Source organism: Puntigrus tetrazona, chromosome 9, assembly GCF_018831695.1.
Source record: "Puntigrus tetrazona isolate hp1 chromosome 9, ASM1883169v1, whole genome shotgun sequence".
Taxonomy (NCBI): Eukaryota; Metazoa; Chordata; class Actinopteri; order Cypriniformes; family Cyprinidae; genus Puntigrus; species Puntigrus tetrazona.
In genome coordinates this window covers 21,660,746-21,687,232 of record NC_056707.1, presented here as the reverse complement: position 1 = coordinate 21,687,232, position 26,487 = coordinate 21,660,746, and the positions used below count along the sequence as shown (strand labels likewise).

The window sequence follows — 26,487 nt, the reverse complement described above, 5'->3', positions numbered from 1 at the left end:
TTTTTAACATACCTTCTGGCTCTTTGGCCTGCACAGGTTCAGTCATGCCTGGTGCTCCATGGCCTGCTTCATTTACAGCATACACACGAAGGTAATAGTCAGCTCCCTCCGTCAGTCCAGTCACTGTGTATTTGCGGTCTTTGCACCTAAACTCAGTACAGCGGACCCAGTCCTTCTCTCCAACTAGGCAGCGCTCAACATGATATCCAAGAATTTCTCCACCGCCATTGTACAATGGGGGTACCCAGCTGATATCAATTGTTGTATTTGTGACATCAACAATTTTTGGTACAGGAGGGCCAGGAGGCACTGCAAAATAATTGTTAAATGTAATCAAATTATAAAATCATTTGGATCTAGTATAAGTCTAGTTTGGTCACACTTTAGTTTCAGGACCATTTTATAACTATTAACCTTAGCCATATTTTAATCTTTAGTTTCATTTTTCAGACTTACAAATTGCATCCATTGCGGTCTGAGGGTCAGTTGGTGGACTGAATTCTCCTGGGCCAGCAAGATTTTCGGCACAGACCCTGAAAACGTAAACAAGGCCTTCCATAAGACCCTCAGCCTTAACTGACAGTGAATTAAGAAGATTGTTGTTCACTCTGGTCCAGTATTTGCTGTTGACTTCACGTCTCTCAACCCAATAGCCCAAGATAGGGCTACCATTGTCCTTTGGCTCATGCCAGCTGAGAGCAACTGTGCTGGAGGTGACCTCTCCAATTCTTGGCATGTTGGGAGCATCAGGTGGTTCTGTAAAACAATGTTTCCGATATTTTCAGATAACATTTTCATTAATTTGACAATGACCATCCAAAGTATAACTTAAATATAATTTTACCAAATTGATTCTTTGCAATAAGTGGTTCAGAGTAGCATGGATGTCCACATCCAAACTTGTTTTCAGCTGTGACTCTGAAGATGTACTCCTTTCCTTCAATAAGCTTGGTTACAGGGTAATTGTATCCCTTGTGTGTTGAGGTCACAGTTACCCAACCAATGTCATCAGTAGTGTTGTCTTTCTTTTCCAGTATGTAGTTGATGATCTCACTGCCACCATCATCAAGAGGTGCATCCCACAAGCAAACAACAGATGTGTTCCTGATCTCATCAAATGCAAAGTTAACAGGGGGACCAGGCTTATCTGTAAGTTACAACAAGCAGAAACTGATTAAATAAAAAAGTGAAGCCAAAATTTGTAGAGTATTTTTTGCCCCAATATCTTGCATTTTAGGTCACGATAGCATTTATGGAGTTGTTGGCCTGCATTTAATTTGTCAACGGTCAACTGTGTGGACTGTAAGTTGACATACAGGTCTGGCACAGGGCCAGTGCATTAACTGGGTTAAAATATTTGAATTGCGTTAATTTTTATAGCAAATTAATTAGGTTAACATGTTAAACTGACAGGCTTATTTTTTTCATTACATAAATGCTTAGGAAGATACTCGTTCCAAAAGTAACTCACCAAGAACATTGACTTCACATGATGCTGTTGCAACACCATGGGGATTCTCAAGTCTAATAGTGAACATTCCATGATCTGTTCTAATGGCATCACGCACCATCAGAGCAGTTTCATCCTTTTTGCTCTGGTCGAATGACAAGCGATCTAAAAGTGGTGGATGAAATTCTTCTTCAGGTTCAGGCTGAACAGACTTCTTTTTCTTCTTTTTCACAATTTCTGGTTTCTTTTTAGCTGGCGGCTGCCTCACATTCTCATCATTTCTGAGCCATGTAATAGTTGGGTAGGGAGATCCAGAAATGTAAGCATCCAATCTAATCTCTTCGCCTTTTTTAATACTGAGGCCAGATGCAATACGGGCATTGAGTGATACTTTTGGTGGTTCTAAAATAGAAAAAAAAACTTTATTAAATACATGTATATGTATATATATGTAATGTTTTACTTGACACAGTTCAAAATGTTTCATATTTGAAATTAAATTGTAATAGATTCAGTTTTTTAACATACCAACAGGATCAGCAGCCTTAATCAATGGTGTACTGCGAGATGGGTCACTTGCTCCTGCAATATTCTCTGCACGGACACGGAACTGGTATTCCTTTCCTTCTGTCAAGCCAGTGACAGTGTAGGAGAAACCAGGTACCAGATTTGGAACACATCTTTCAAATCTGTCACCATCTTTTTCAATCTTCTCAAGAATATACCCTGTGATTGGACAACCACCATCATACGATGGGGCCATCCAAGTAACAGTGATTGAAGTTGAGGTGGGATTGTGTCCTTCAACCTCAACTGGTGGGTCTGGGCGTTCTGTAATTATGAATTAAAAATAAAATAAAATAATAATAGAAAAATATATAAATAAAATCTTAAAATTTATAAAAAGAATTATACTCACGTTTTTGTTCTTCTGTTATGACAGGATTACGGAGTTCAAGAAACTCGCCACTACCAATCTTGTTAACAGCCTTTACTCTAAAGTAATATTCACCATTGAGCATAAGATCTTTGACCACAAAACTTAAAACATTGTCACCAGACATCACAGGCAAAAATGTCTTCTTCTGAGCTTCCCTGCGCTCTAAAACATAGTGCAAGATTGGGCTACCCCCATCATTTTCTGGAGGCTCCCATGAGACCTTGCAAGAGTTCTTGGTGACTTCACTGGAGGAGATGTCCTTACATTGTTCAGGCAGGCCTTTTAATGGAAAAAATTAGGTAATTAAGTATTTGAACAGTAGACTACATAAGTGTGGCAAATGGAATCAGTGTAACTATATAGTTTCTTACCAATCACTTTTGCATTGATTGTGCCAGTTATTGATCCCAAACTGTTCTCAAGAGTAACAGTGTACACGCCAGCATCTTCGTGTTTACACTTGAGAAGCTCCAGGTGAACACGATTGAGTTCACATGTCAATGTCAATCTGTCTTCAGATTTTAATTCAGTGTCACCCTTTTTCCAGACCATTGATGGTTTTGGTATTGCTCTGTATGGGATTTTTATGTCCATCTTCTCACCTTCAACAATTACAATATCTTGGGTCTGGATATCCATGGTTGGTGCACCTTTAAATATTGAAAGAAGTATTAAATTCCAGTACAAGAGCAATAAAACAATAAATATATTATTGTGTGTATATGTATATTATACCCACACACTCACACTTATATAAAGTACATTCTTTCACAATTAATAACTTAATAGTACTTACAGTCAGGGTCTTTGGCAAAGACACCATCTGAAATTTCAGAGGGATCACTGACTCCAACAGCATTGATAGCACGAACTCTAAGAACATATTTTTTCTCAGGAATGATGCCTTCCTCAGCCCTAAACCTGAGCTCTTTGATAGGACGAGCATTAATTCTCATCCACTTCTCAGTTCCAGCTTCAGACAGCTCTACATGGTAGCCTGTGACTGGACATCCGCCATTCTTTTCTGGAGCTTTCCACGTAATGTTTATGTGCTCTCTGCTTGCATCAACAATCTTGACTTCAAGTGGAGGAGAAGGTGGACCTAAAATCCACATGAATCAATCCAGATTATGGTGTGAAAAATCATCAAATATCACTAGTGTTAGTAATGTAAATAGCATGCTAAGCGATTATACAGTAAGTTAACATACTTATGGGATCCTCAATGGTCATGATAACAGTTGGTTCACTTGGGTCACCAACTCCTGCTTCATTCTCAGCACGGACCTGGAACTGTACCTCAGAGCCTTCATCAACATCAGTCACCTTGTACTTGCATTCAGGGCCAGATGTCTTACCAGACTTTACCCAGCGTGTGCCTAGTTTCTCTTTCTTCTCAATAACATACCTATGAAAAGAATGATTCATAAGACTTTTTTTTACCACAAACATACACACAATTTTATTTGAAGTTTACACAAGTGTTTTATACATAAAAATATTCATACTTGGTTATGGGTCTTCCGCCATCACTGCTGGGTGGCTCCCATTTCAGGTCAACATGTCTCTTGGACACCTCAACAACAGTCAAAGCGTAGGGTGGTCCAGGGGTTGCTAGAAAGGACAAAACAAAGTCATTTTAATGAAATCTCTCTCTCTCTCTCTCTCTCTCTCTCTCTCTCTCTCTCTCTCTCTCTCTCTCTCTCTCTCTCTCTCTCTCTCTCTCTCTCTCTCTCTCTCTGACACACACACACATATATATAAAATTGCTACAGATAAAAATATTGCTTAACTTACTGAAAGTGTCCTTGGCCAAAACAGAGTCCTCTAGTTCACAGAACTCGCTTACACCAGCTGCATTCTCAGCAGCAACACGGAACACATAAAGAGAGCCTTCATTCAGTGGAGCGACAGTATACTTCATATCTTTCACTGTGGTATCCACACTCTGCCAAGCTCTGCGTCTGACATCTCTCTTCTCAACAACATAGTTGGTAACTGGAGAGCCACCATCACTATCTGGTTCAGTCCATTTTAGGTCACAGTTGATTTTAGTAATGTTAACCACCTCAAGCCAACGTGGGGCATTTGGAGGATCTATCAGAATGAGAATAACAAAAATAATATTTACAGATAATTGCAGGTTGAATATAAGAATGAGAGAATGTATTATTAGTTCTTATTAAATGGAGTTTGATATGATAATATTCTGGTTAAAAATACACACTTCAACTTGGAAGAAAAATGTCTTGCTTTTGACACCTACAGTAGATACTGATATCTAGATATATTCTTAATGATACGATTTTGATAGTGATCATAATTATTAAGAAAATCACTTAGATCAGATCTTCTGTAAACACTCACAGAGTCTCTCTTTGCAGACAACAGGGTCACTTGGTTCACTGGGTTCACTCTCTCCAGCAACATTGATGGCCTTGACTCTGAAAGAATACTCCTGCTTTTCCATCAGACCCTTCAATAAATGCTCTGTTGCTGGCACATCGTCAGCTACACGAACCCATTCCTCAGTTCCAGTCTTTTGAAGCTCAATTATGTAGGACTCAATCTTAGCCCCACCATCATGCTCTGGCCTGGTCCATTGCAGGTCTGCTGAAGTCTTGGCAATGTCTTTGATGAATGGTTTCCCTGGAGCCCAGGGAGGATCTAAAATAACAACATTTAAGATTCATGACTACAAACTTTAACTATTTCATTGGTTTGACATTGAAAAATAAAAACATAAAATACCAATTGGGTCCTTAATCAAAACCGGGTCAGTCTCAGCACTAGGCTTTCCTGGTCCTGCAAGATTCTCAGCCAAAACACGGAACTTGTACTTCTTCTTTGTTGGTAAGCCTTTCACCCTAAAGAGGTCACATTCATTTGAGACTTTCTAAGGTTGCACTTTCATCACCATTTAAATTCAGACACAATGAAAATGATTATCCTACCTGTATGATGCATCCTTTATTGGCAGTTTGTTACACCTGATCCATTTGTCAGTTTCCGGATCAAACCTCTCAACCCAGTAACCAGTGATGGGGCTTCCACCATCTTCATCAGGCTCATACCAAGTCAGAGTTACGGCATCCTTTGTAATATCAGAAGGCTGAACTCTAGTTGGTGCCCCAGGTGTATCTGAGTGACAGAGAAAGTTTTTTTTTTTTTGTATAAAAGAAAGAAATACATACATACACGCATGCATACATTTATTATATATGTATTATATAGTGAGCTGTATGCTTACCAAATGAATACTTTGCAACAATAGGCACATGCTCTGCAGGAGTCCCAATGCCATACTGGTTTTCAGCAGATACTCTAAAGACATACTCCTTCATGGGAGTGAGTTTGGAGGCTTTGAAAACAGTTTGTTTGATTGTAGCAGACAGTTTCTGCCACTCTTCTTTATCTGTGGGTCTCATCTCCACAATGTAATTGGTTACTGGTGAGCCACCATCATCTCTGGGGGCATTCCAGGCCAGACAGCAGGATTCATTGGTGATTTCAGAGATATCAAAAGCAGCGGGCGGGCCAGGTTTGTCTGTTTTTAAATATAAATGACATTAAAATTATATTTATAATCACCGATTTCTTTCATTTGATTATGCTGATATGACAGAAAAAAACATACCAAGAATGTTGACATCAACAGTTGCAGTGGCACGGCCACTGGTGTTGACTGCCTCAATGATATAAGTGGCTGTGTCAGATCTGGTTGTGTTTGCAATGGAAAGTGTGGAATGGCCAGGTTTTGTGTCGATGGTAATCTTATCATCTGGTTTCAGGACAAGGTCAGCCTTTGTCCATTTTACTCTTGGATCTGGCTTGCCAAGCACATCAGCGGGTAGGTCAATCTTAGTGCCAGCCCTAGCTGTTAAGCCTGCTAGAAGCTTTACATCCAACTGGATTTCTGGTGGCTCTGAAATATAATAAAATTTTGATATATAGTCTAGTAAATTCTAACTATTATTTATCTATTATACTGGTGGGCCTAGATCACTAACCTTTAGGATCTACAGCCAGGATCTCATCTGTAGCCTTGCATGGTCGGCTGGCCCCAAGTCTGTTCACTGCTCTTACACGGTAGGCATACCACTGACCTTCAGTAAGACCAGTCACCTGGAACCTAGAATACGTATAATGATAACGATTAAACATATATTTGAGTAATTATTAAACATGCTTTGTTCTGTTACAGGGATGGTCATAAAGAAACACCACTCACTTAAGTTCAGGTATGGGATCTCCACAGGCTTCCCATTTGTCAGTGCCACGCTGGCATTTATCAACAATGTAGCCCTTCACAGCAGTGCCACCATCATATCTTGGAGGTTCCCAGAGCAAGAAAATGCTCTTTGCTGATTTGTCTCTCCATTTTAGGTTCTCAGGAGGGTCAGGAACAGCTGTAATTCAAAGAAGTTTCATTCACTGTCAAACTGTTCTTTAATTCATACCCCTCAAACTAATAGAATTTAATACTTTTTAAGACTTACTGGCTGGGGAGGACACATTTACAGGTTCATCAATGTATGCTGGCTCTCCTGGTCCACATTTGTTGCAAGCAATAACACTAAACAGGTACTCCTTGCCCTCAATGACATCTGTGACGGTGTACTCAAGGTCCTGTACACCTGACATCACCTAAGGTATAGATGTTTTAGACATAAATATTTCAGTATGTATAATGTACATATACTGTAAACAAGTAACTGTTAAAAACAGCTCACCTTAACCCAGGTCTTGCGGGAAACCTCTCTTTTCTCAATATTGTACCCACTTACAGGGCTGCCTCCATCATGATCTGGTGCTTCCCACATTAGATGCACATGATGTCTAGTCACCTCTGCAACTTTGAAGTCTTTGGGTGCACTTGGACATGCTGAAAAATGCAAAATTGTGATTGTATATTAATTACTGTGCAAAAACTACAACATAGTTTAGTCAAAAGAAAATTTGCATACCAATAACATTGACTTCGATCTCTCCAGAAACAGATGTCACATCATTCTCCAATTGTAATGTGTACGTTCCTTTGTCTGGACGCACACTTGGAGCAACAACTAGTTCGGTGTATGTAGGCTTTGTAACCATGGAAACACGGTCACCCGCAGTGAGCTCTTTGTCACCAAATGTCCACTTTGGTTTTGGCACAGGATATCCCGTAATGGGAACTCGTATGACAAGAGCACTGGGAACAATGACCTCCAGACCATTCTTGAACCCACTGAGGTCCATGGTGGGACCCACTAAAGGTGTAAAAAGAAATTTGCACATGTAAACTTATGTATGTATATATTTTACCGGTCTTTAACAGGAATTATAATGGCTTACCATGAGGATCATCAGCCAAAAGTGGCCCAATTGCATCAGCTGGATCGGAAACGCCAGCAGCATTTTCTGCACATACTCTGTAGTGATACTTCTGACCAAACTTCAGTCCAGAAACCTTAATGGAGGAAGTAGGATACATAAACAAAAAAATCATATGATGATACATTTTGTTAAATTCAAAACACAGAATTAAACAACACATACCCTGTAGTAAAGGTCAGGACAAAGCCTGGCGTTACATCTCAGCCACTTGTCAGAACCTTCTTCACACTTCTCAATGATGTAGCCTGTAATCATACTGCCTCCATTGCTGATAGGTGTTTCCCATGACAGCTGTACTGAGTCTTTGGTCTGATTTGTGTAGTTGAAGTTCAGAGGTGGACTTGGTCTCTCTGTAATAGAAGACAAAATTAAATATTTCACACCGACTTAGCAAGCAACTTGGCAACTAGCAAGCAAGATATGAACCCTACTAACCAATAGGATCCATGATCTTCACTGGATCAGTGGCAGAACTTGGCTGGCCAATTCCAGCTTTGTTCTCAGCTCTGACCCTAAAGATGTACTCCTTGTTTTCAACAACATCATTGAGTGTGGCTGTGCGATCTTCAGCTTTCACTACCATAGCAGGCTCCCATTTCACAGAGGTTCTGTCACGTAGTTCGATTATATAAGATGTGATTTCTGATCCTCCATCAAAAAGTGGTGGTTCCCAAGAAACCGTGGCACCAAACCTATTGACAACTCCAACCATAAACTTCTGAGGCGCATCAGGCACATCTGTTAGAGGCAGAAGAATAATTTCAAATTATTTTTAGGACAATATAAAATTAGTTGTTACATTCTCAACTCAAACGAAGCAATTCATTGAAGCATAGCTCACCAAATTTGTTTTTGGCTTGAACAGCCTCATCAGTAGTAACAGGTTCTCCATTTCCAACTCTATTGCGAGCAAATACACGGAAGAAATACATGCTGTCTCTCTGCAATCCACCAACACAATATTCTGGAATGTCGGCACGGTCTGTGGCCATTGTCCAGGTCTTGCGTTTGACATCTCTTCTCTCAACCACATAAGCCAAGATCTTGCTTCCACCATCACTTTCAGGTTCTTCCCAAGCAAGGCTTACTTCACCATCAGCAGTGTCAACAACATGCAGGTTCTTCACAGGTCCCGGAACATCTACAATGACACTTTTATTAGACATCTAGAACAGTTAAATTCTCTGGAAAGCATCTAGGTTGATTTCCTACTTACCAATGACATCAAGATTAATGAAAGCCTCTCCTGTTCCATGTTTGTTCTTGATGACAATCTTATAACGGCCCTGGTCTGACTTTTTAGGGTCTTTCAGCCTGTATTCTGACCTTTCACTGGATGTGTCAATGTTTTGCCCAGGTAGGCTGATGTCATTGTAAAACCATTCTGCCTCAGCACGGGGATAAGCATCATAGGGTACCGTCATGACAAAAGGCTTTCCAGCATCTGTTACAAGGTTCTGATCTGTAGTCTTGATCTTTGGAACAGCTGGAAAGAAAGGTATGTAACATTAACAAATGTATCACCTTATATGGAAACTGAAGCAGCAGTAACAATATGGAAACACTGTATCATACCTGCAAGCTCAAGCTTGGCCCTAGCATCCTTCTCCTTTGCAACAATTCTGTATTCTCCCTGATCACGCGGCCTGATCTCACAGACCTGCAATCTATGAACTTTGCCCTCACTGATCATCTGGTATTTGTCACCCTGGACAATAATCATGTTGTTCCTCATCCATTTGACCTCAACTCTGTCCTTATTGAGTTCGGCCTCAAACACAATGTCTGATCCTGGAGGATCAAATACATCTGTGGGTGGCCTGATAATTTCCACTGGAATCTCTGTTGAAGGAAGAAAGGACAGACAATATTAGGTAATCAAATTATCAGACTATAAAAATCACAGGGACAGGTTGGTGGACAAAAACATACCTTCAACAAAGAGACGTGCCCTTGACCTTTTGTCTTCCACACCACAGGCATATTCACATTCATCATCTGGTCTGCACTCTTTGATTACAAGCTTGCATTCTTTTCCATCTTTTTTCATATGATATCTAAAAGGGGTCATGATCATTAGTAAACTTTTTTTTTTAATTATTACAGAGTACTTTGTTTCATGGTTCAAAACTCACCTTGGACCTTCTCTGATTTCTCGTCCGTTCCTGTACCATTTAACATGGGCTTTTTCCTTTGATACTTTGCAAGTGAATTCGGCATCCTCAAATTCAGTGATGGTCTGGTCTCTGAGCTGAGCGGTGAAGTCAGTGGGTGCCTCACTAATGATCAGTTCTGCTGTGGACTTATCCGTGCCAGCAACTACACTGTATTCACCCTCGTCTGCAAGGCTGCAGTCCTTAATGGTCAAAGTGTGCTTGTCTTTGTCCACACGATACAGAATGCGTTTGCTGAAAGTGATCTCTTGACCGGCCTTCATCCACTGAACTGTCACATTAGGTCTGTTCACTTTGCAAGTGAAAGTCATAGTCTTCTTTTCCTCTATTTCACAGTCCTCTAGTGGCTCAATGATCTTGAGGGCTTCCTCTGAGATGCAAAAATATCTATCAACATTGTACATACACTGCTAACAAAAGACACATAGTATAAAAGACAGACACATAATAACAACGCACCTAGTACATTGACGTTAGCAGAACACTTGGCCTGCTCTCCGCGTTGGTTAGTCAGTGTAATGGTATAGCTGGCTTCATCTGACTTTTCTGCAGCTTTTATTCTCAGAGAGAACACATTGTCTCTCTGAACCATGACAAACTTGCTGCTCTCAAACATTGTCTCATTGTTCTTTAGCCATTTGGCTTTAGCTCCCTCTGAGTTTACCTCGCAATTAAGAACAATCTCTTGTCCTTCCTTTACTTGCGTATCCTTGATGGGAGTGATTATCCTCAGTTTTTCTAATGAGACAAATAGTAGTACCCATTTTTAGTCCAATTCAAAATTCAAAAAAGATTTGCAGACCTTTACAGAAACATATTAAAGAAAAATGTACTAAAAACAACTTACCGATCACCACCAAGTTTGCTGAAGCCTTTACAGAGCCAATGTGGGCAGTGAATGCACCCTCATCATTTAGCTCACAGTTTTTGACAATGAGTGCCCTCCTCTTGCCATCAACAACAATTTCATACTTATCATCAGTTGTAATTTCTTTGTCACCTTTGAACCATTTGACTTCATAATTTTCCTTAGACACTGAGCAAACAAACTCAGCCTTTTCATTTTCAACAGCCTCTTGGTTTTGAGGTCTGGCAATGAACTCAGCTGCCAATTCTAAAGCAATAAAAAAAGTCAATTTTAGGTACATCAATGACTTTTGACCAATAAGAACGCTTAGAAGGACTTTAATATAATAGCGAGTTTGAAAAAAATCTAAGCTTAAAACTTACCACTGATCTTTAGAGTTCCTTTAGTTTCTGAAGCAGGCAGTTTGCACTGGTACTCGCCAGCATCATCCATACGGAGGTCCTGTATGATGAGAATTCTCTTTCTCCCATCTGCAACATGTTCATATCTACCACCCTCTGGGATCTCCTGGTCACCCTTGTACCATGTAACCTCTGCACTGGGTTTGGATACCTCACAAATCATCTTAATGCTGTCGGTTTCTGTGCCCTCAACATTGGAAAGGTTTTTTGTAAACCTAGCTTCCTCCTCTGCAAGGCATAAGGAATTATCATTAAAGTCTTTATTTTTTTGTTAGATTTCAGAACAATGTCTAAAACTAAACTTACCAACAACTGTCAGCATTCCAGAGGACTTGGATGTCCTAGCATCACATTCATATTCTGCTTCATCATCAAATACTGCCTTGCTGATGATGAGAATACGCTGTAATCCCTTGGCAATAATCTCATATTTTTTGCCTTTTCTGATCTCAGCGCCATCTTTAAACCAGCGAACCTGTGCAACAAAAAGTTATAAATCAGTCCACTCTTTTTTCGTCAGATTATGTGCGCATACTGTTTTTAAAGTAAAAGATGCTGAAAATCATGTGAATATTTTTAGCTTAGCTTTCCATAAATTTGCAATGCTAAAAATATAATTTGTAATTAAAACTACTACATTAAATTTAATATGTAAATCATTCACATCATTGCTAGTAGTCTCAAGCCTCTAAACACTACAAAAAAAAAAATACCTTGGCACTTTCACGGGACACTTCACATTCAAACTTAGCAGATTCCTTCTCCTTAACCTCAACATCATGAAGAGGCTTTGTGAATTCAACAAATGGAGCTAAAAAAAACAATAACCAATAAAAACCAATAAAATATCTATACATAGATATATGTATATGCTTCATACAATATATATATGTTTTTAGTTGGTCTTTTTGTAGTTTTTTAACTTACGTTCAACGTTTAAGAAAGCAGATGTCTTGAATTCCTTTGCATCACAAGTGTATGTCTTGGAATCATCAAGGTTACAGTCCTTGATGATCAGTCTCCTTATGCGTCCCTCAGCCACCAATTCATACTTCTTGGTTTTACGGATTTCCTGTCCATCTCTAAACCACTTCACATCAGCCTTCTCCCTGGACAGTTCACACTCCAGAATGGCCGTGGCTTCCTCCTCAACAGTCTGGTCTTCCAGAGGCTTGGTGAACTCGGCTGGTGGCTCTTTGATATGTAATGTGATAATGTGAAACCCTAAGCAATTCCTATATATATATATATATATATATATATATATATATATATATATATATATATATATATATATATTATATTTGGTAGTGTTCTACGGTATGCTTAAACTATAATCAAACAAAATTTGTTGCTTAAATGTTTTTTTTTAAATAATATAAACAAGATGTGATATAAAAATAATTAAAACTACAGTAAGAATGAATACAAAAATAAACTAATTCAAAATGGTTATAAAAACTATGATGGCATTTTGGTGGTACTACAATAACCTTGGAGTGTTTATTTATTAAAAAATAATAGTAAAAAATCATACCGTTCACAATAAGTGTAGCTTGGGTCACAAAGTCCTTTGCAGTAAGTTTCACTTCCCCAGCCTCTGTCATCTTGACATCTCTTACAGTCAGAGAATGCAGTCTTCCTTCTGCTCTGGTGACCACCTGTATAAAACAGTGTGGGATAGTTTTGTAAGCTGAGTGGTTTTATCAAATACTTTTTCACATTTTTGTGAATATGTGATAAGTAATTACATAAGAAGCATATATTGTTTAACAAAACATTACAATTAAAGATATGTATTTAAAGAAATGTGACTCTGAAGATTATGAAGTTCACTACACCACCACTTCAACAACACTTTTGAAGCAGTTAAAAATAACCAGAAGAGCGCCTGCAAGGCAAATAGACCCAGCGTTATCTCAAAACTTGCTGCTGGAAGTCCTTATATGCAGAAAATATTTATATTGCAATTGTCACCCTAAAACAACAAAATATTCATACTGTGTACAAGTAATGTAGGGTTAACCTATAGTCTGTTGTAATTTTTCCATAAATACAGCAACATAGTGAATCACAGTGAAGTCAATGAAAATCCAGACAGGAACAAAACTAAATTTATAATGCTCAAATTATAATTAAATCTAACCAAATAAAAAGCAAAGAATCTCACCCTGTCACTTGGCTCCATCTTTGTTGAGCCAACAAACCATTCAACTGGAATATCTTCATATGAGAGCTCACAGTCAAATGTAGCAGTCTCTCCAGCAGTGACGGTAACATCCCGCAGAGGTCGCCGGAGGCCAATTGTGCGTGCTTTAGAGGAGGAAAAGGACATCCTTAATAATAACAAAAGATTATCCTACTACTACAATTTGTCATTGTTCTCTCTCTTTAAGTCACAATTTGCAGTCCAAAAGACTATTTCGATTGACACAGGATCCTATATCATTAGCATATTGAGATTCCATGCACTGTCTGTGGTTAGATAAACATGGAGGCATGTTTCAGCTCTGCCAAACACTCCCACCTTCTCCTGATAAGGTATGGGGCTTCTAAAATAGCCTTGAGCCCTGATTGGCTGTGAACTAAAAGTTATCTGTTACTGTCACTCAACAATTTTTTTCAGTGAAATAAGAATGCAGGCTGTTTTGTTAACCAATGTAAAACAAAGAAGTTGCACAGATAGGTGCATTAAAAAATGCTCTATGACAAGTTTAAGTTATGAACTATGTGAAAGACTAATTGATTAAAGACAATAATAATGCTCTTTAAGCTTATTTTTATTCCCTTATGAGGATTCTCACCTTTAACTCTGAGCTGAGCACTTGATTTAGCGTTAGCAGCACTGAAGTCCACACCACCAGCCATATCCATGTGAACATTGTAAAGGATAAGCATGTGCTTGGTGCCTTCTTCCTTAATTTCACAGTCCTAATTGAAACAAACACAAAAGTTTTTGTTGACACAGTATGTGGTGTGTGTGTGTGTATTGTGTATATGTATTATGTATATATAAATACACACCGTGTGTGTGTGTACATATATATATATATATATATATATATATATATATATATATATATATATATATATATATATATATATATATGATAAAAATCATATGAATATAAATATATACATGCAAATATAATAATTATTTTCAATATATATACTGTGTGTGTATATATATATATATATATATATATATATATATATATATATATATATACACTGTATGTGTGTATTTATATATACTTAAATGTGTGTGTGTGAAAATATAAATTTCAGGAAACCCTTACGGCAGACTGGTGCAGGGCATCTCCTTTTAGTTTCCAGTTACCATGAACATCCTCCTCAGAGATTTCTGTCTCAAAGCGAGCAGTCTCTGTCTCTGTGACCTCCACACTATACAGTGGACGGACAATCTTAATATCACGTTCTGCAGGAACAGGAGAGGACAGGCAGGCAAAGTTATAGGGGTTCATAATAATTTAATTTTAGTCTGTTAATCTGGATCAGTAAAACGAACATAAAACACATAAAAAATACATACCTTCAATGTTGAGCTTGGCTGCTGTTTTGTCAGAGCCGCAGTCACAAACATATTCACCAATGTTGGCCTTTTCTGCCTTCTTCACTGTCAGGATACGTTTCTTTCCATCAGCCTTGATGAGGATGTTCTTAGAAGGAGTGATTTCCTTGCCATCTTTCAACCATTTCACCTGAGCAGATGATTTGCTCACTTCGCACATCAGCACAACTTCATCCTTCTCAACTGCTGTGTAGTCCTGTAACTTGGTGGTGAAGTAAGCTTCTCCCTCTGTTCATATAGAGGAGGACATGAATTTTTATTTACATGATTTACCACAAAAAGTAAAAAATTTAGCCCACATAGTGATGACCTGACACAAAATGGTTTTCTCTATGGACTAGTTAGCCAACATATTTCTCTTCTTCTATTCTAAAAAATTTGTCATCCACCTCATATTTCTTGTTCCTTGTTCTTCTGACTGAATTTAGTTTTCATGTACTTACTCTTGAGCTTTTAGTCATCTACCAAATTGTTTATGCTCACCATAAATTTAATTCTGAAATTCCTTAGATAGCAGAAGAGGTTTTGGATCAAACATGTAAATGATGCCAGTTAGCTATTGAAACATGTATTGGTATAAAAAACAGAGTCTACAGAATGATACAATAGACATGAAAGCAGCACCAAAGTACATTCAAAGTATAGTCAGTTATACTACAGTTATTATAAAATGTACTACAAAACATTTTAAACACTTACCAAGCACAGTGAGCATTGCTTCAGAGCTTTTACCAAGGGCCTCGACTTTAATTAGAGAAGTGTCATCAATAGACACCTCTTTGAAGGACAGAGTGTGGATCTTCCCATCCTCAGACATGTGCACTACTTTGCTTGGATGCAAACGCACATCATTCTTGTACCAGGTGACTTGAATCTTCTCATGAGAGAGTTCAATCCTGAATTCTGCAGTCTCACGTTCTTTAACGGTGACATCTTTAATGGGTCTGACAAACTCAAGACGGATACCTGAGTAGAACAATAAATGCCGATCAGAAATAAAATTAAGGAAATGTGATTACTGTAAGTTTTTGCAATCACACATTTTTTCATTACCCTGAATAACAAGTTTGGCAGATGCCCTCTTGTCCTCAGCCTCAAACGTGTACTTAGCCTCATCCTCATAGGCAGCAGATCTGACCACCAAAATGTGTCTTTTCTTTTCTGCAAGGATTTCAAACTTTTCGTCAGCTTTCAACTCCTGAGATCCCTTTAGCCAACGGATGACTTTAGCCTCCCTTGAAAGTTCAATTTCAAATCTTGCATCATCTTTCTCATAGACTTGTACATCGTTCATGGGCATGACAAAAGAAATTGGTAAATCTATAACAAAGGTGAACAGAAAGAAAATTTGATTAGTTAGGCACAATAATAAGAGCCTTTTCATGTGTGTGTGTGTGTTTGTTTTTTAGCTACCTTTTACTTTAAGATTTGCAGAACACTTAGCATTTGCTCCCTGGAAGGCTACTTCTCCAGATTGGGAAACTTTGCAGTTGTAGAGTGTTAATGTGTGTTTTGCACCATCCTCAATAATCTCAACATCCTGTTAGCAAAACACATGAGAAAAAAAAAATTGTTATATTGCCACGTGTTTATGCAAGATGTTCACTGAATTTACTGATGAAGCTGTGCTCACAGGTGAAGAGGACAAGACTTCTCCCTTCAGTTTCCATTGACCATGGACATCATCTTCAGAGATTTCCACCTCAAAACGAGCCGTCTCACCATCAAAGAGCTCAACGCCATACATGGGTCGCACCACTTTGATGTCACGAGCTGGAATTAAAAATATTAAATTAAGATCAAAATAATAAAAAAAAAACAACCTTGCACCCTCAAAAGATTGCAATGCTATTTTGGGGGGGGGATATAACCCTAATTACTGACCTTCAATGTTTAAGTTGGCTGAAGTTTTGTCTGTTCCACAGTCACAAACATATAATCCTTTGTCTTGGTTCTCAACTTTCTTAAGATTAAGGATTCTTCTTTTGCCTTCAACTTTCATGGTCACCATCTTGGAGGCTTTAATTTCAATTTCATTCTTGAACCATTTTACAGGAACATCTCTACTGAGCTCGCAGTCGAATGTGACTTCATCTTTTTCAACTGCGGTATAATCTTGTAACTTGGTGGTGAAATATGCATCACCCTCTGTGAAAACAAGTGGCTGTGTTAATATTCAGAAACTAATAATATAATAATAATAATATAAGTAGTAATCTATATAAAAGATTTTTTTCTAATTCAAAAAGGAGACAATGAGGGGGGAAAACAAGAATTGGTTCAGCTGTTCAAATAAATGTAACGGTAAAATAAAAGTAAAATTACCTATTACGAGCAGCTTAGCCATTGTGGATATTCCTTTAGTCTCTGCTTTTATTAGGCAAGTATCATCTAGTGATACTTCCTTAATTTCTAGTGTATGTTTCCTTCCCACCACACTGGTGAACACGGTTCTGCTTGGGTGCACTTTTATTTCATTTTTGTACCATGTCACGGCGACATTCTCATGAGAGAGTTCAAGCTCAAATAAAGCTGTTTTACCTTCCTTCACAGTTAGGTCCTTTAATGTTGAGGTGAAGTTCAGCCTCATACCTATGACATTTGTTCAGTGCATAACAAATGACTATGGGTGTAATAAATGAATATACTACAAACTTGAAAACCAGTGAATTTATTAGTGAATTTATTAGAAAAAGTGAATTTATTAGAAACTGTGTTGTTTGCTATTTGTTAGACCATTCATTAATAAACACCCTTGTTAAATTTTGTCAGAAAGTATTTTGACCAACACTTAACTAACCAAGATGATAACCGACTTACCCTCTACCATCAGTTTTGCTTTTGATGATTTGCCCAAGACCTCAATACTGTATTCACCCTCATCCTCAAAGCCACAGTTATTTATAATGAGTATGTGTTTCTTTCCGTCATCAATGATTTCATACTTATTTCCTTGTGTAACAATATCAGAACCCTTAAACCAAATCACTTTAGGCACATCCTTATTGATGGAGCACTCAAACTTTGCCTGTTTCTTTTCATGCACAGTAACGTCCTTCAAAGGGACTGTGAACTCCATTTCCAACTCTGGTAAGTATGAATGAACATTGTCCATATCGTCACTCATCTGCATTTGTAGATTTGAATTTACTTTTTCTTAAGCTTTTAAAAAAAACATTCATTCTTCTCTTACCTTTTACTGTGAGCATAGCACTTGTCACAGCATTCAGAGCTTGGTATGTAACTTCACCAGCTTGATCAAGCTGAATATTTTTGATGGTAAGGAAGCGTTTTCCTCCCTCAGATCTGATGTCACATGTCTAAAATAAAGGAAAAATAAAAAGCAGCAAATTCTTTTGAACAATGTGCTATGAATAAATTACATAATGATATTAATACTGTAAGGAAGAAAATTGTATTTCTTGATGTTTTGGGTGTAAATACCTAATTGAGTTTTGTGTGTGTGGCAATAAAGACTTAAATCACTGAATCACCTCAAAAGATAATTTCCTCTTAGAAATAGCTTTACCAGGATATATTTTTATCTTCAAATCGGTAGAGTGGTTATTTAACTACTTAAATTATGACTAGTTTGTAGCTTGGGAAGCCACAATTTCAAAGTATCCTCCTCAATACTGGGAATGATTAATATTTTAAAACACCTGAGAGATTTGAATAGGGTCTTACCGGTGATCTTGTCAGAACCTGTCCTTTAAGTTTCCATTCTCCAGGCACATCATCCTCTGAAATTTCAGTATCGAAGTTGGCCTCCGTTTTCTCAACCACCTCTACACTCGCAAGAGGCTTCAAGATCTCAGCTTCACGCTCTGAACAGAGATTAAAAGGTTTATACACAACATTTTCGGGTGGTCATATAAGCAGAAATCAACAGTCCTCAGGTGGTGATGCTGTTTTTAAACAAACCTCCAAGTGTTAGTTTTGCTGCATATCTGCGTCCTTCAACCTCCACAGCATACTCAGCAATGTCATCAGGCTGGGCATTTTTAATTGTAAGAGAGATATCTTTACCCTCCTTCTTCACCTCGGTCTTATCTGTAGGCTCATTAGGGATTTCATCGTTGCCCTTGTACCATTTCCAGTTAGGGGTGTCCTTGAAGAGCTCGCCTTTAAATGTTGCAGTGGCCTTGGGTTTCACATGCTGGTCCCGCAAAGGTTTCACTAACCAGTCTCTAACAATTTCTGTTGAATAAATACATGGTTAAATTCTCACACTGGCTCTAAATTTACCAAACAACACAAAGAAAAATCATTCAAATTAAATAGGAAGCGGTGAAGTTTAAAAGGATCAAAATACATACCAATAACCTTGACATTAGTTTGAGTTTTAATGTTTTCACACTCGCATGTGTAAACCCCGGCATCATCATCGTTTGCATCCTGGATTGTGATGGCACGCTGTAGCCCAATAATATTGATTTGAATTTTGCCAGGAATTTCCTTTATCTCTTTTCCATTCTTCTTCCAGACCACATCTCTGTCCTTGCTCAACTCACAGGTCAAATACATTGGCTGGCCCTTAAGCACGGAGGTCTCTTCTTCCAGATTCTTTGTGAATTTCACAGGCAATTCTATATGAAACGATAGAAGAAATGCCACTTGTTACAATCATAAATCATTAGTACCCACATATTAAAATTAATGGCCTTCAGAGGCGATGCCATGATTTTTTATATGAATAGAAAAGATGCTTTGAGAATAGCAGTGGAATACCTTCTACAACAAGTTTAGCTGTTGAGGTCTTCTCCTTGTTGCCAAGCTTTGCAACACATGTGTACTCTCCAGTGTCTGAAAGCTGGACATCAATGATTTGCAGTTTGCGGTCTTTGCCATCAGATGTGAATTTGTGCTTCGGACTTTCTCTTAGATTACTTCCATCCTTCATCCAGGTGGTGACAGCAGTAGATGGAGAGATCTGACACTCAAATACAGCAGAGGAGCCAATGGACTCAGCCTCCTGCAACACAATGTCTTGGAGCTCCTTCACAAACTTCAAGGGGACAGCTTTTAGCTGGAAACCAAATGGTGATTCTCCTGGAGGCTTGTCACCTCCACCACCAGGTTTCAGCCCTCTACCCCTTCCAGCATCACCAGGAGATGGAGTTTGTCTTGCTAATAATTAAAAAGAAAAAATGTCACATTTCTGATCACACAAAAGTTTTACCATTTTAAATTATTTTGTCATTTTAAAATTAACATATGCACTGTAACATTATAAATGCATATTACAGAAGTACTGTCTATTACGAACGTACGTCTTAGTCCTCTGCCTCTGCCTGGAGCTGGTTCCTCCTTTGGTTTTCCATCTGTTTGAAATATTGTTATACTATTTAGCAAGGCTTGAATTGTAAAACTGCACAGGATCTGAAATGATTGGTTAATAAATTAACAACAAATGATACCTTATTTGTGAGCGTTTTAATGACCAAGACAATAAAAACACCCACAACGAAAATGACGAAACAAGACAAAGTAATGAAAATGAGACTGACAAACAGTTACATGACAGAACAGGACTTCACTGACACACAACATTCTACCAAGAGGGTTTGATGAACCAAGAATGAAAGAATTAATAAATCAAAGGAAAGACACACAACATCAAAGACAACTTAACACTTAAAAATGAAGACGCTTGTTAGGGGTAATAACGGATGATGAGTTGAGTTGATATTATTTGGAACGATTGTAGAGAGCCACAAGATACCAGCGGTGAGCTTTTGGAGACACCATCTCACCTTTCTTGTCACCCATTCCTGGGGTTTCAATAGCTCCATCCTCCAACGTGTCTTCAAAGGTTTCAGATCCATAACTGTCCCTAGGAACAAGTTCCCATCCCCAAGTTTCTTCTTCATCACCATCCTCCACCTCCTGCTCCTGCTCATATACTACTTCCTCTTGCTGCGTTGGAATCTTTTGTAGATGCAGAACACTAGGAGACAGTTCCTTTATCATCAGCAGTTTGTCTTGAGTTATTTTTAAGGAAGGATCCTGAGTGGTCTTTTCTTCTTTGGGGGAGACTGTCTTTGAGACCTTCTTCAGAATAACAGATTCAAGTGAATCTTTTGGTGAAATCTTCTTGGGTGATTTTGCACTAAACTTTCTTTCCATTGGGATGGATTCAGTGGGTTTAGGTTTTTGTATGTCCACTTTTGGTGAAGGAGTCTTTTTTAGATCTTCAGGTTCTATAGGCTTCAGTGATATTTCCTCTTCTTTCATCATTTCCTTTTGTGAAAGACCAATTTTTTTTGTCATTGCTGGTCTATCTTCCTCTTTTGGAACCTTTTTAGCCAGTGGAGTGGCTTGAGGACTATGTTTATCTACCTTTGGTGAAGGAGTTTTCTCTACAATTATTTTTCCTTCTATAGGTTTCAGGGATACCTCTTCTTTTCTCATTTCATCCTTTGGAATAATTCTGTGTTTTTTTGTTATTTCCTTTCCCACTTCTTTGGAACCTTCCTCTATCTTTTCTGGAGTAGTAGAACTCTTCACGGGCTGATACTCGTGGGGTGACTCTAGCTTTTTTATCTTTTCAGCCTCTTCATGCGTTTTTTCAATTTTTCCTGGTTCTTTTACCTGAATGTGAGAGTCCTTAAGGATAAATGTTGTTTTGGGCTTTTCAGGACGCTTAATGTCAACAGGCTTTTTCTCAGTTTGTTCCTGAGGTACCATGTCAGTGGCCACATTAGCATGCAATTCTTTGGAAAATGGTTTCAGAGTAACAGCTTCTGGCTTCTCATCATGTGGTAGAGTTCTCTTTGCTTTCTTTGGAAACTTCTCAGGTTCTTTGGAGATTTCATCTTTAGCCAGAAATTGTTTTGGAGTTATGGGTTCTTTAGTATTTTGGTTTGTAGGTGTTGCATCTATTTCCTTCTTAGAAACAGACTCATCCTTTATAAGCCTTTCATGGTTTTGAGCACCAACACTATCTTTACTCATGTCTATGTTGCTGTTTTTCTGGGTACCTGCAACAACGTTATCTAATTTCTTGACAGGTTTTAATTTTACAGTGTCCTGTTCCTTCTCAGTTGATATTGACTTAGATGCTTTTTTCAGAGGTATCTTAGGTTCATCATCCATTGGAATTTTACTTACTTGATTACCCATATTTTCTGCTTCTCTTTCACCAAATTCAGGAGCAATATCTTTCTTCTCCCTCACATCTTTGTATTGTTCTGTCTTCTTTTCCTCACCTTTAGTTGTTTTCAGTGTTTTTGTAGCAGTTTCATATGACCAATTATCTTCTCTGACTTCATAGCTGCTGGTGAGTTTGATTTCAGTAAAAGCCTTTGAATACACCTTCTCCTCTCCACTTATTTCAGTTTTCTCAACTTTCCGGAGATGTGGTCCTTCTTCTGTTGATGGTTCTTCAAACAAAATCTTGCCAGCTTTCTTAAGTAATATAATTTCACAATCTTCCTGATGTTCTTTTGTTCTACTGGTTACTCTTTTCATGGTTGGCATGTCTAGTTTATCCTCTTCTTTGATGTGTATTTTACTCTTTTGTTTAAGAAGTGCTTGTGTGGTGCTAGTTGTTTCTGAGGCGATAAAGGTCACAATATCACATAACATGGACTGTACAATCAGCATGACATAAGACACCAGTACACATATCACACAGCAGGGTTTAAGATAAGTCATCTGATTTGAAATTAAAATGAAATAAACCTCAACCCTGATATCAGCAAACAAAACCATAATAATAAAAGAAAAAAAAACAATAAAACAAAACAATAAGCTATCAAAAAAGAGACAAAACAAACAAAACAAAAAGCAGACATGTGAAATGTGTTGCCTGAATGACTGATTTGAATATGTTTAATAATTAAACATTTGAAGGTTCATTTGTGGCATGTAACTCACACATCAACATACCTTTGCCAGCAGGTCCAGGAGCTGTAACAGGGCCCTTTTCTGCATCTGTTTCAGAGATCATTTCAGATTAAACAGGTACCAGTATACACACGTTAAATGGAATTTACTTTAAAAATTGAATTCTGTCATCATTCATTCCACTTTTATTTTTAATGCTTTATATGTTTTTTGTCTTCTGTGGAATACAAAAATATTTATAGCATTACGTCCTAGCTCTTCTTTTTATTCAATGAAAGTGAATGGTGAACATGGCTGTTAAATTAATTTAAATTTCAATCTGTTCCTTAGATCATATATCTTCAGAAAACTATAGATTATAGACTATAGACTACTTTTATGATGCATTTTTTAATTTTTGCAGCATGGCAGTCCACTTTCATTGTATAAAAAACTGTGGCTCAGACATTCTATGAAACATTCTATGCAACACCTTTGGGTGTTTCATAGAATTAAAGAAAGAAAGTAATTTAAACTAGAAAAAGAAAATAGGAAAATGTCTGTTTAAATAATGTTGTCATTATGAATGTGCATACTAAACTAAGACAAAAATGTTTAGTACAAAAGTAGACGCCTCTCATTCATAATTTTGGAAGAGAAACATAAAAACAATGTCAAACTGGTTAGTAAGTTTTTTAAGACAGACATGTAATCACATGACAAGATTCAAAAGATACTTTAAAAAGTAGAATTCACAGTACCTCAAAGACACATTAAAACCCCAAAAGGGAAAAACAACAATAACCATTGGCACAGAAGACATGAAAACAGAGACTCTACCTGTGGGAGGAGAGAATTTCTGTTCAATTGGAGTTGCTTTTGGCTCTGGTGCCACAGGAGATGGTGTCTTTTGAACAGTTGGCTCTTTAAATAAAACAATACCATAATCACAAACAAAAATAGTAAAGACAAGTGTGGAATAAGATGTCATTTGACTGGACAAGAAACATTTAAAGAGAAAACAAATAAGAACAAACAAAACATAATTTTAAAGACTATAGCCCAGCAAAAAATGTTTGCTTTATATACCTTTTGGAGAAGATACTATTTTCTGTTCTACTGGAGCCACAGTTGGCTTTGGTACTTCAGGAACTGGTTTCTTTTCAACAGTTGGCTCTTTAAATAAAACAATACCATAATCACAACCTAACATAATGAAGGCAAATGTGGAATAAGATGTTGTTTGACCAGACATGAAACATTTAAAAGAAGTACACAAATAAGAACAAACAATCCCACATCATTTTAAAGACTATAGACCAGCAAACCATGTTTGCTTTGAATACCTTTTGGAGGAGTTACTATTTTCTGTTGTATTGGAGCCACAGTTGTCTTTGGTACTTCAGCAACTGGTTTCTTTTCAACAGTTGGCTCTTTAAATAAAACAATTCCATGAACCACAAGCAAGAATAACAAATAAAATATGGGAATAAGACAAACAACATCTAAAGATGAGTACAGAAAAAAGATTAGACTAAAAAAGCAAGCAAACACATACCAAAGACTAACAAAGAGAGCAGAATAGAGCTATAAAACAATGCGACTTTGAATACCTTTTGAAGGAGGTAATATTTTCTGTTCAACTGGGGCCACAATTGGTTTTGGTGCCTCAGGTGATGTTTTCCTTTCAACAGTTGGCTCTTTAATTAAAACAATATCATAATCACATTTGAAAATAATAAAGCCACATGTGGAATAAGGTGTAATTGGACTAACATGATGACAAAAGAACATACAAAACAACCAAACAAACATGATATCAAAGACTGACTTTTATATCAGAAAATAGCTCTTGCTGTATACCTTTTGATGGAGGCAACGTTTTCTGTTCAGCTGGAGCCACAGTAGGCTTAGGGACTTCTGGTTCAGGTTTCTTCAAAAGTTCTGGTTCTTTAAATAAAAGTAAGCCATGGTCACAATGAAGAAATAGACATATAAAGATGAGCATACGGACAAATTATCACATTCTAAACTAGGAACTGAAGAGTAATAGCACCATATCTTCCAGCCTTCCTTTGAGTACCTTTTGCAGGAGAAACAACTGCTGACACAGGAGTTGTAACAGCCTGGGTCTTCTTGTCTAATTAAGAATTATAACATATTCAAGATACAAGAAACTAAAGAGTAACATGCAAGCACATGACTTATAAGACAATGAAAAGTAAATCGCAGTTGCCTTTTTGGCAAATACCTGAAGATAAATAATTAAAGACTGCAAAATGCCATTTAAGGCATTTGCTTAAGACTGTAAGGTTTACCTCTTTCAAGTGCATTATGCACTTCCTTTAACATAGTTCCCTTTTCTTCTGGTTTTATTATTGGTGTAATCTCTGGTAACTTCTGAAGGGTTTCCTCGTGTGATTGCTTGTTTTCATGAAAAGACTCAATAGACACTTTCTTGTGAACATCTATTTCTCTCCGAATTGCCATCTCTTTTCTAGGGATGCCATCTCTCTTTTGTAGAGGCATATCTTCAGATGTTTTCTTTTTATCTGAAATAATGTCTTGCCTTTTCTGAGGTGTCTTAATGCCAAGTACCATCACAGCATCTGGGCATGTTTCAACATTGGACATCTCTAATTTCCTTTCCATTTTCTCAGTGTACATTTCTTTTTTTGACCATTTCATCTCAGTTATCTCATTTTTATTTTTCAGTTTAAAAGAGGGTTCTGGCTCCTGGTAAACCTCTGTTTTAATTGTCTTCCCATCTTCAGCAGCTGATTCTCTACTGTGATGACTTCCATCCATCCTTATAAAATTCTTTTGATAAGACAAAATTTCCCTCTGTTCCACAATTTCCTCCTTCAAAAACATTTCCTCCATTGAATCTTCCACTGCTTGAAGAAATTGGTCAGTTTTCTTCTCAGAAGCTGCAAAGACTTTAAAGATGAAAGATTTTCAAGATTGCACCATGCAATGGTGGCAGAAGAGTTTTCAATAAAACATGCATACAAACATCAAAACCTACATTTTCCTACATTAACCTAGAAAGGATCATTTGTTAGTGCAAAATAAAAGTAAAAATAACATCTTTCTTAGTGAAGATTTTCATGATATTAGAGATAATCTTTAATTCTCCTGCACTGCCAGAATGCAATATTTTCTCTGGCTTGGGTTATTGAAGGCAAAATTTATTTAACCCCAGAACAGATTCATATATTAATAATATTACAAATAATTATATCTCTGATTAGATTGTTAATAATGGTTATGTTATAAATAGTGTGAGATCTGTTTTTGTATACCAAACAGATCTTTTAATAAAGAAATACAAATAGGATTTGTATTTCTTATGACCAGCCGAGCATACCTTTGGCTGAGGGTATCTCTGTATCCATTTTAGCTTTATTCACAGGCTTTTTCTCAGATGGCAGTTCTGCAGCCTTTACTTCAACCACTTTGTAAATATAAAAATAATACCAGCCAAAGAACAGCACATTAATAAGAGTCAATAAGATAACAAGATACCTTTAAATAGGTTTTGTAATGATTGCTACACCATTAAAGCAAGGAATTATAAGAATGTAATATGAAGACTTAAAAATACCTTTCTGTGGACGACCCTCCTTTTTGTGAGCAAGTGCTGGCTCACTGATTTTAGGGGTTGGCTCACTCTTTGATGGCACTTGCTTTTTAGCTTCAGTTTGAGTTGGCTCTGAAGATTTGACTGAAGACTCAGCTTTGAAAACTTTATGGGGAGGTTGTGTTCTTGCTTGTTCAACCACGTCTGGTAAAGCTGTGACTACTTGTTTTCTAACTGGTTCAGGAGGCTGGCTTTGTGTAATTTTAAGCT

General features: G+C 37.5%; 1 protein-coding gene across 1 annotated transcript in view; it reads right to left on the bottom strand.

The window, feature by feature from the left end:
- The window catches only part of LOC122351535 (titin-like), a 107,351-nt gene that overhangs the window by 42,276 nt on the left and 38,588 nt on the right, over positions 1–26,487 (bottom strand). Inside the window, 57 exon segments of the mRNA XM_043248663.1 lie at positions 13–309; positions 457–756; positions 845–1,147; positions 1,472–1,852; positions 1,979–2,281; positions 2,370–2,669; positions 2,762–3,040; positions 3,187–3,492; positions 3,602–3,798; positions 3,899–4,004; positions 4,188–4,487; positions 4,758–5,057; positions 5,142–5,257; positions 5,345–5,531; positions 5,641–5,937; positions 6,028–6,315; positions 6,401–6,522; positions 6,622–6,799; positions 6,890–7,037; positions 7,124–7,275; positions 7,358–7,642; positions 7,728–7,842; positions 7,932–8,119; positions 8,205–8,507; positions 8,611–8,910; positions 8,986–9,255; positions 9,345–9,611; positions 9,702–9,826; positions 9,905–10,313; positions 10,403–10,681; positions 10,791–11,057; positions 11,174–11,440; positions 11,519–11,687; positions 11,926–12,023; positions 12,140–12,406; positions 12,750–12,873; positions 13,383–13,525; positions 14,017–14,143; positions 14,512–14,651; positions 14,766–15,032; positions 15,504–15,770; positions 15,858–16,124; positions 16,218–16,344; positions 16,438–16,577; positions 16,689–16,952; positions 17,998–18,124; positions 18,492–18,631; positions 18,729–19,004; positions 19,124–19,393; positions 19,536–19,934; positions 20,078–20,128; positions 22,698–22,742; positions 23,475–23,558; positions 23,724–23,810; positions 23,981–24,067; positions 24,248–24,334; positions 24,498–24,584. Of these exon segments, the coding sequence (XP_043104598.1) occupies positions 13–309; positions 457–756; positions 845–1,147; positions 1,472–1,852; positions 1,979–2,281; positions 2,370–2,669; positions 2,762–3,040; positions 3,187–3,492; positions 3,602–3,798; positions 3,899–4,004; positions 4,188–4,487; positions 4,758–5,057; positions 5,142–5,257; positions 5,345–5,531; positions 5,641–5,937; positions 6,028–6,315; positions 6,401–6,522; positions 6,622–6,799; positions 6,890–7,037; positions 7,124–7,275; positions 7,358–7,642; positions 7,728–7,842; positions 7,932–8,119; positions 8,205–8,507; positions 8,611–8,910; positions 8,986–9,255; positions 9,345–9,611; positions 9,702–9,826; positions 9,905–10,313; positions 10,403–10,681; positions 10,791–11,057; positions 11,174–11,440; positions 11,519–11,687; positions 11,926–12,023; positions 12,140–12,406; positions 12,750–12,873; positions 13,383–13,525; positions 14,017–14,143; positions 14,512–14,651; positions 14,766–15,032; positions 15,504–15,770; positions 15,858–16,124; positions 16,218–16,344; positions 16,438–16,577; positions 16,689–16,952; positions 17,998–18,124; positions 18,492–18,631; positions 18,729–19,004; positions 19,124–19,393; positions 19,536–19,934; positions 20,078–20,128; positions 22,698–22,742; positions 23,475–23,558; positions 23,724–23,810; positions 23,981–24,067; positions 24,248–24,334; positions 24,498–24,584 (12,075 nt within the window).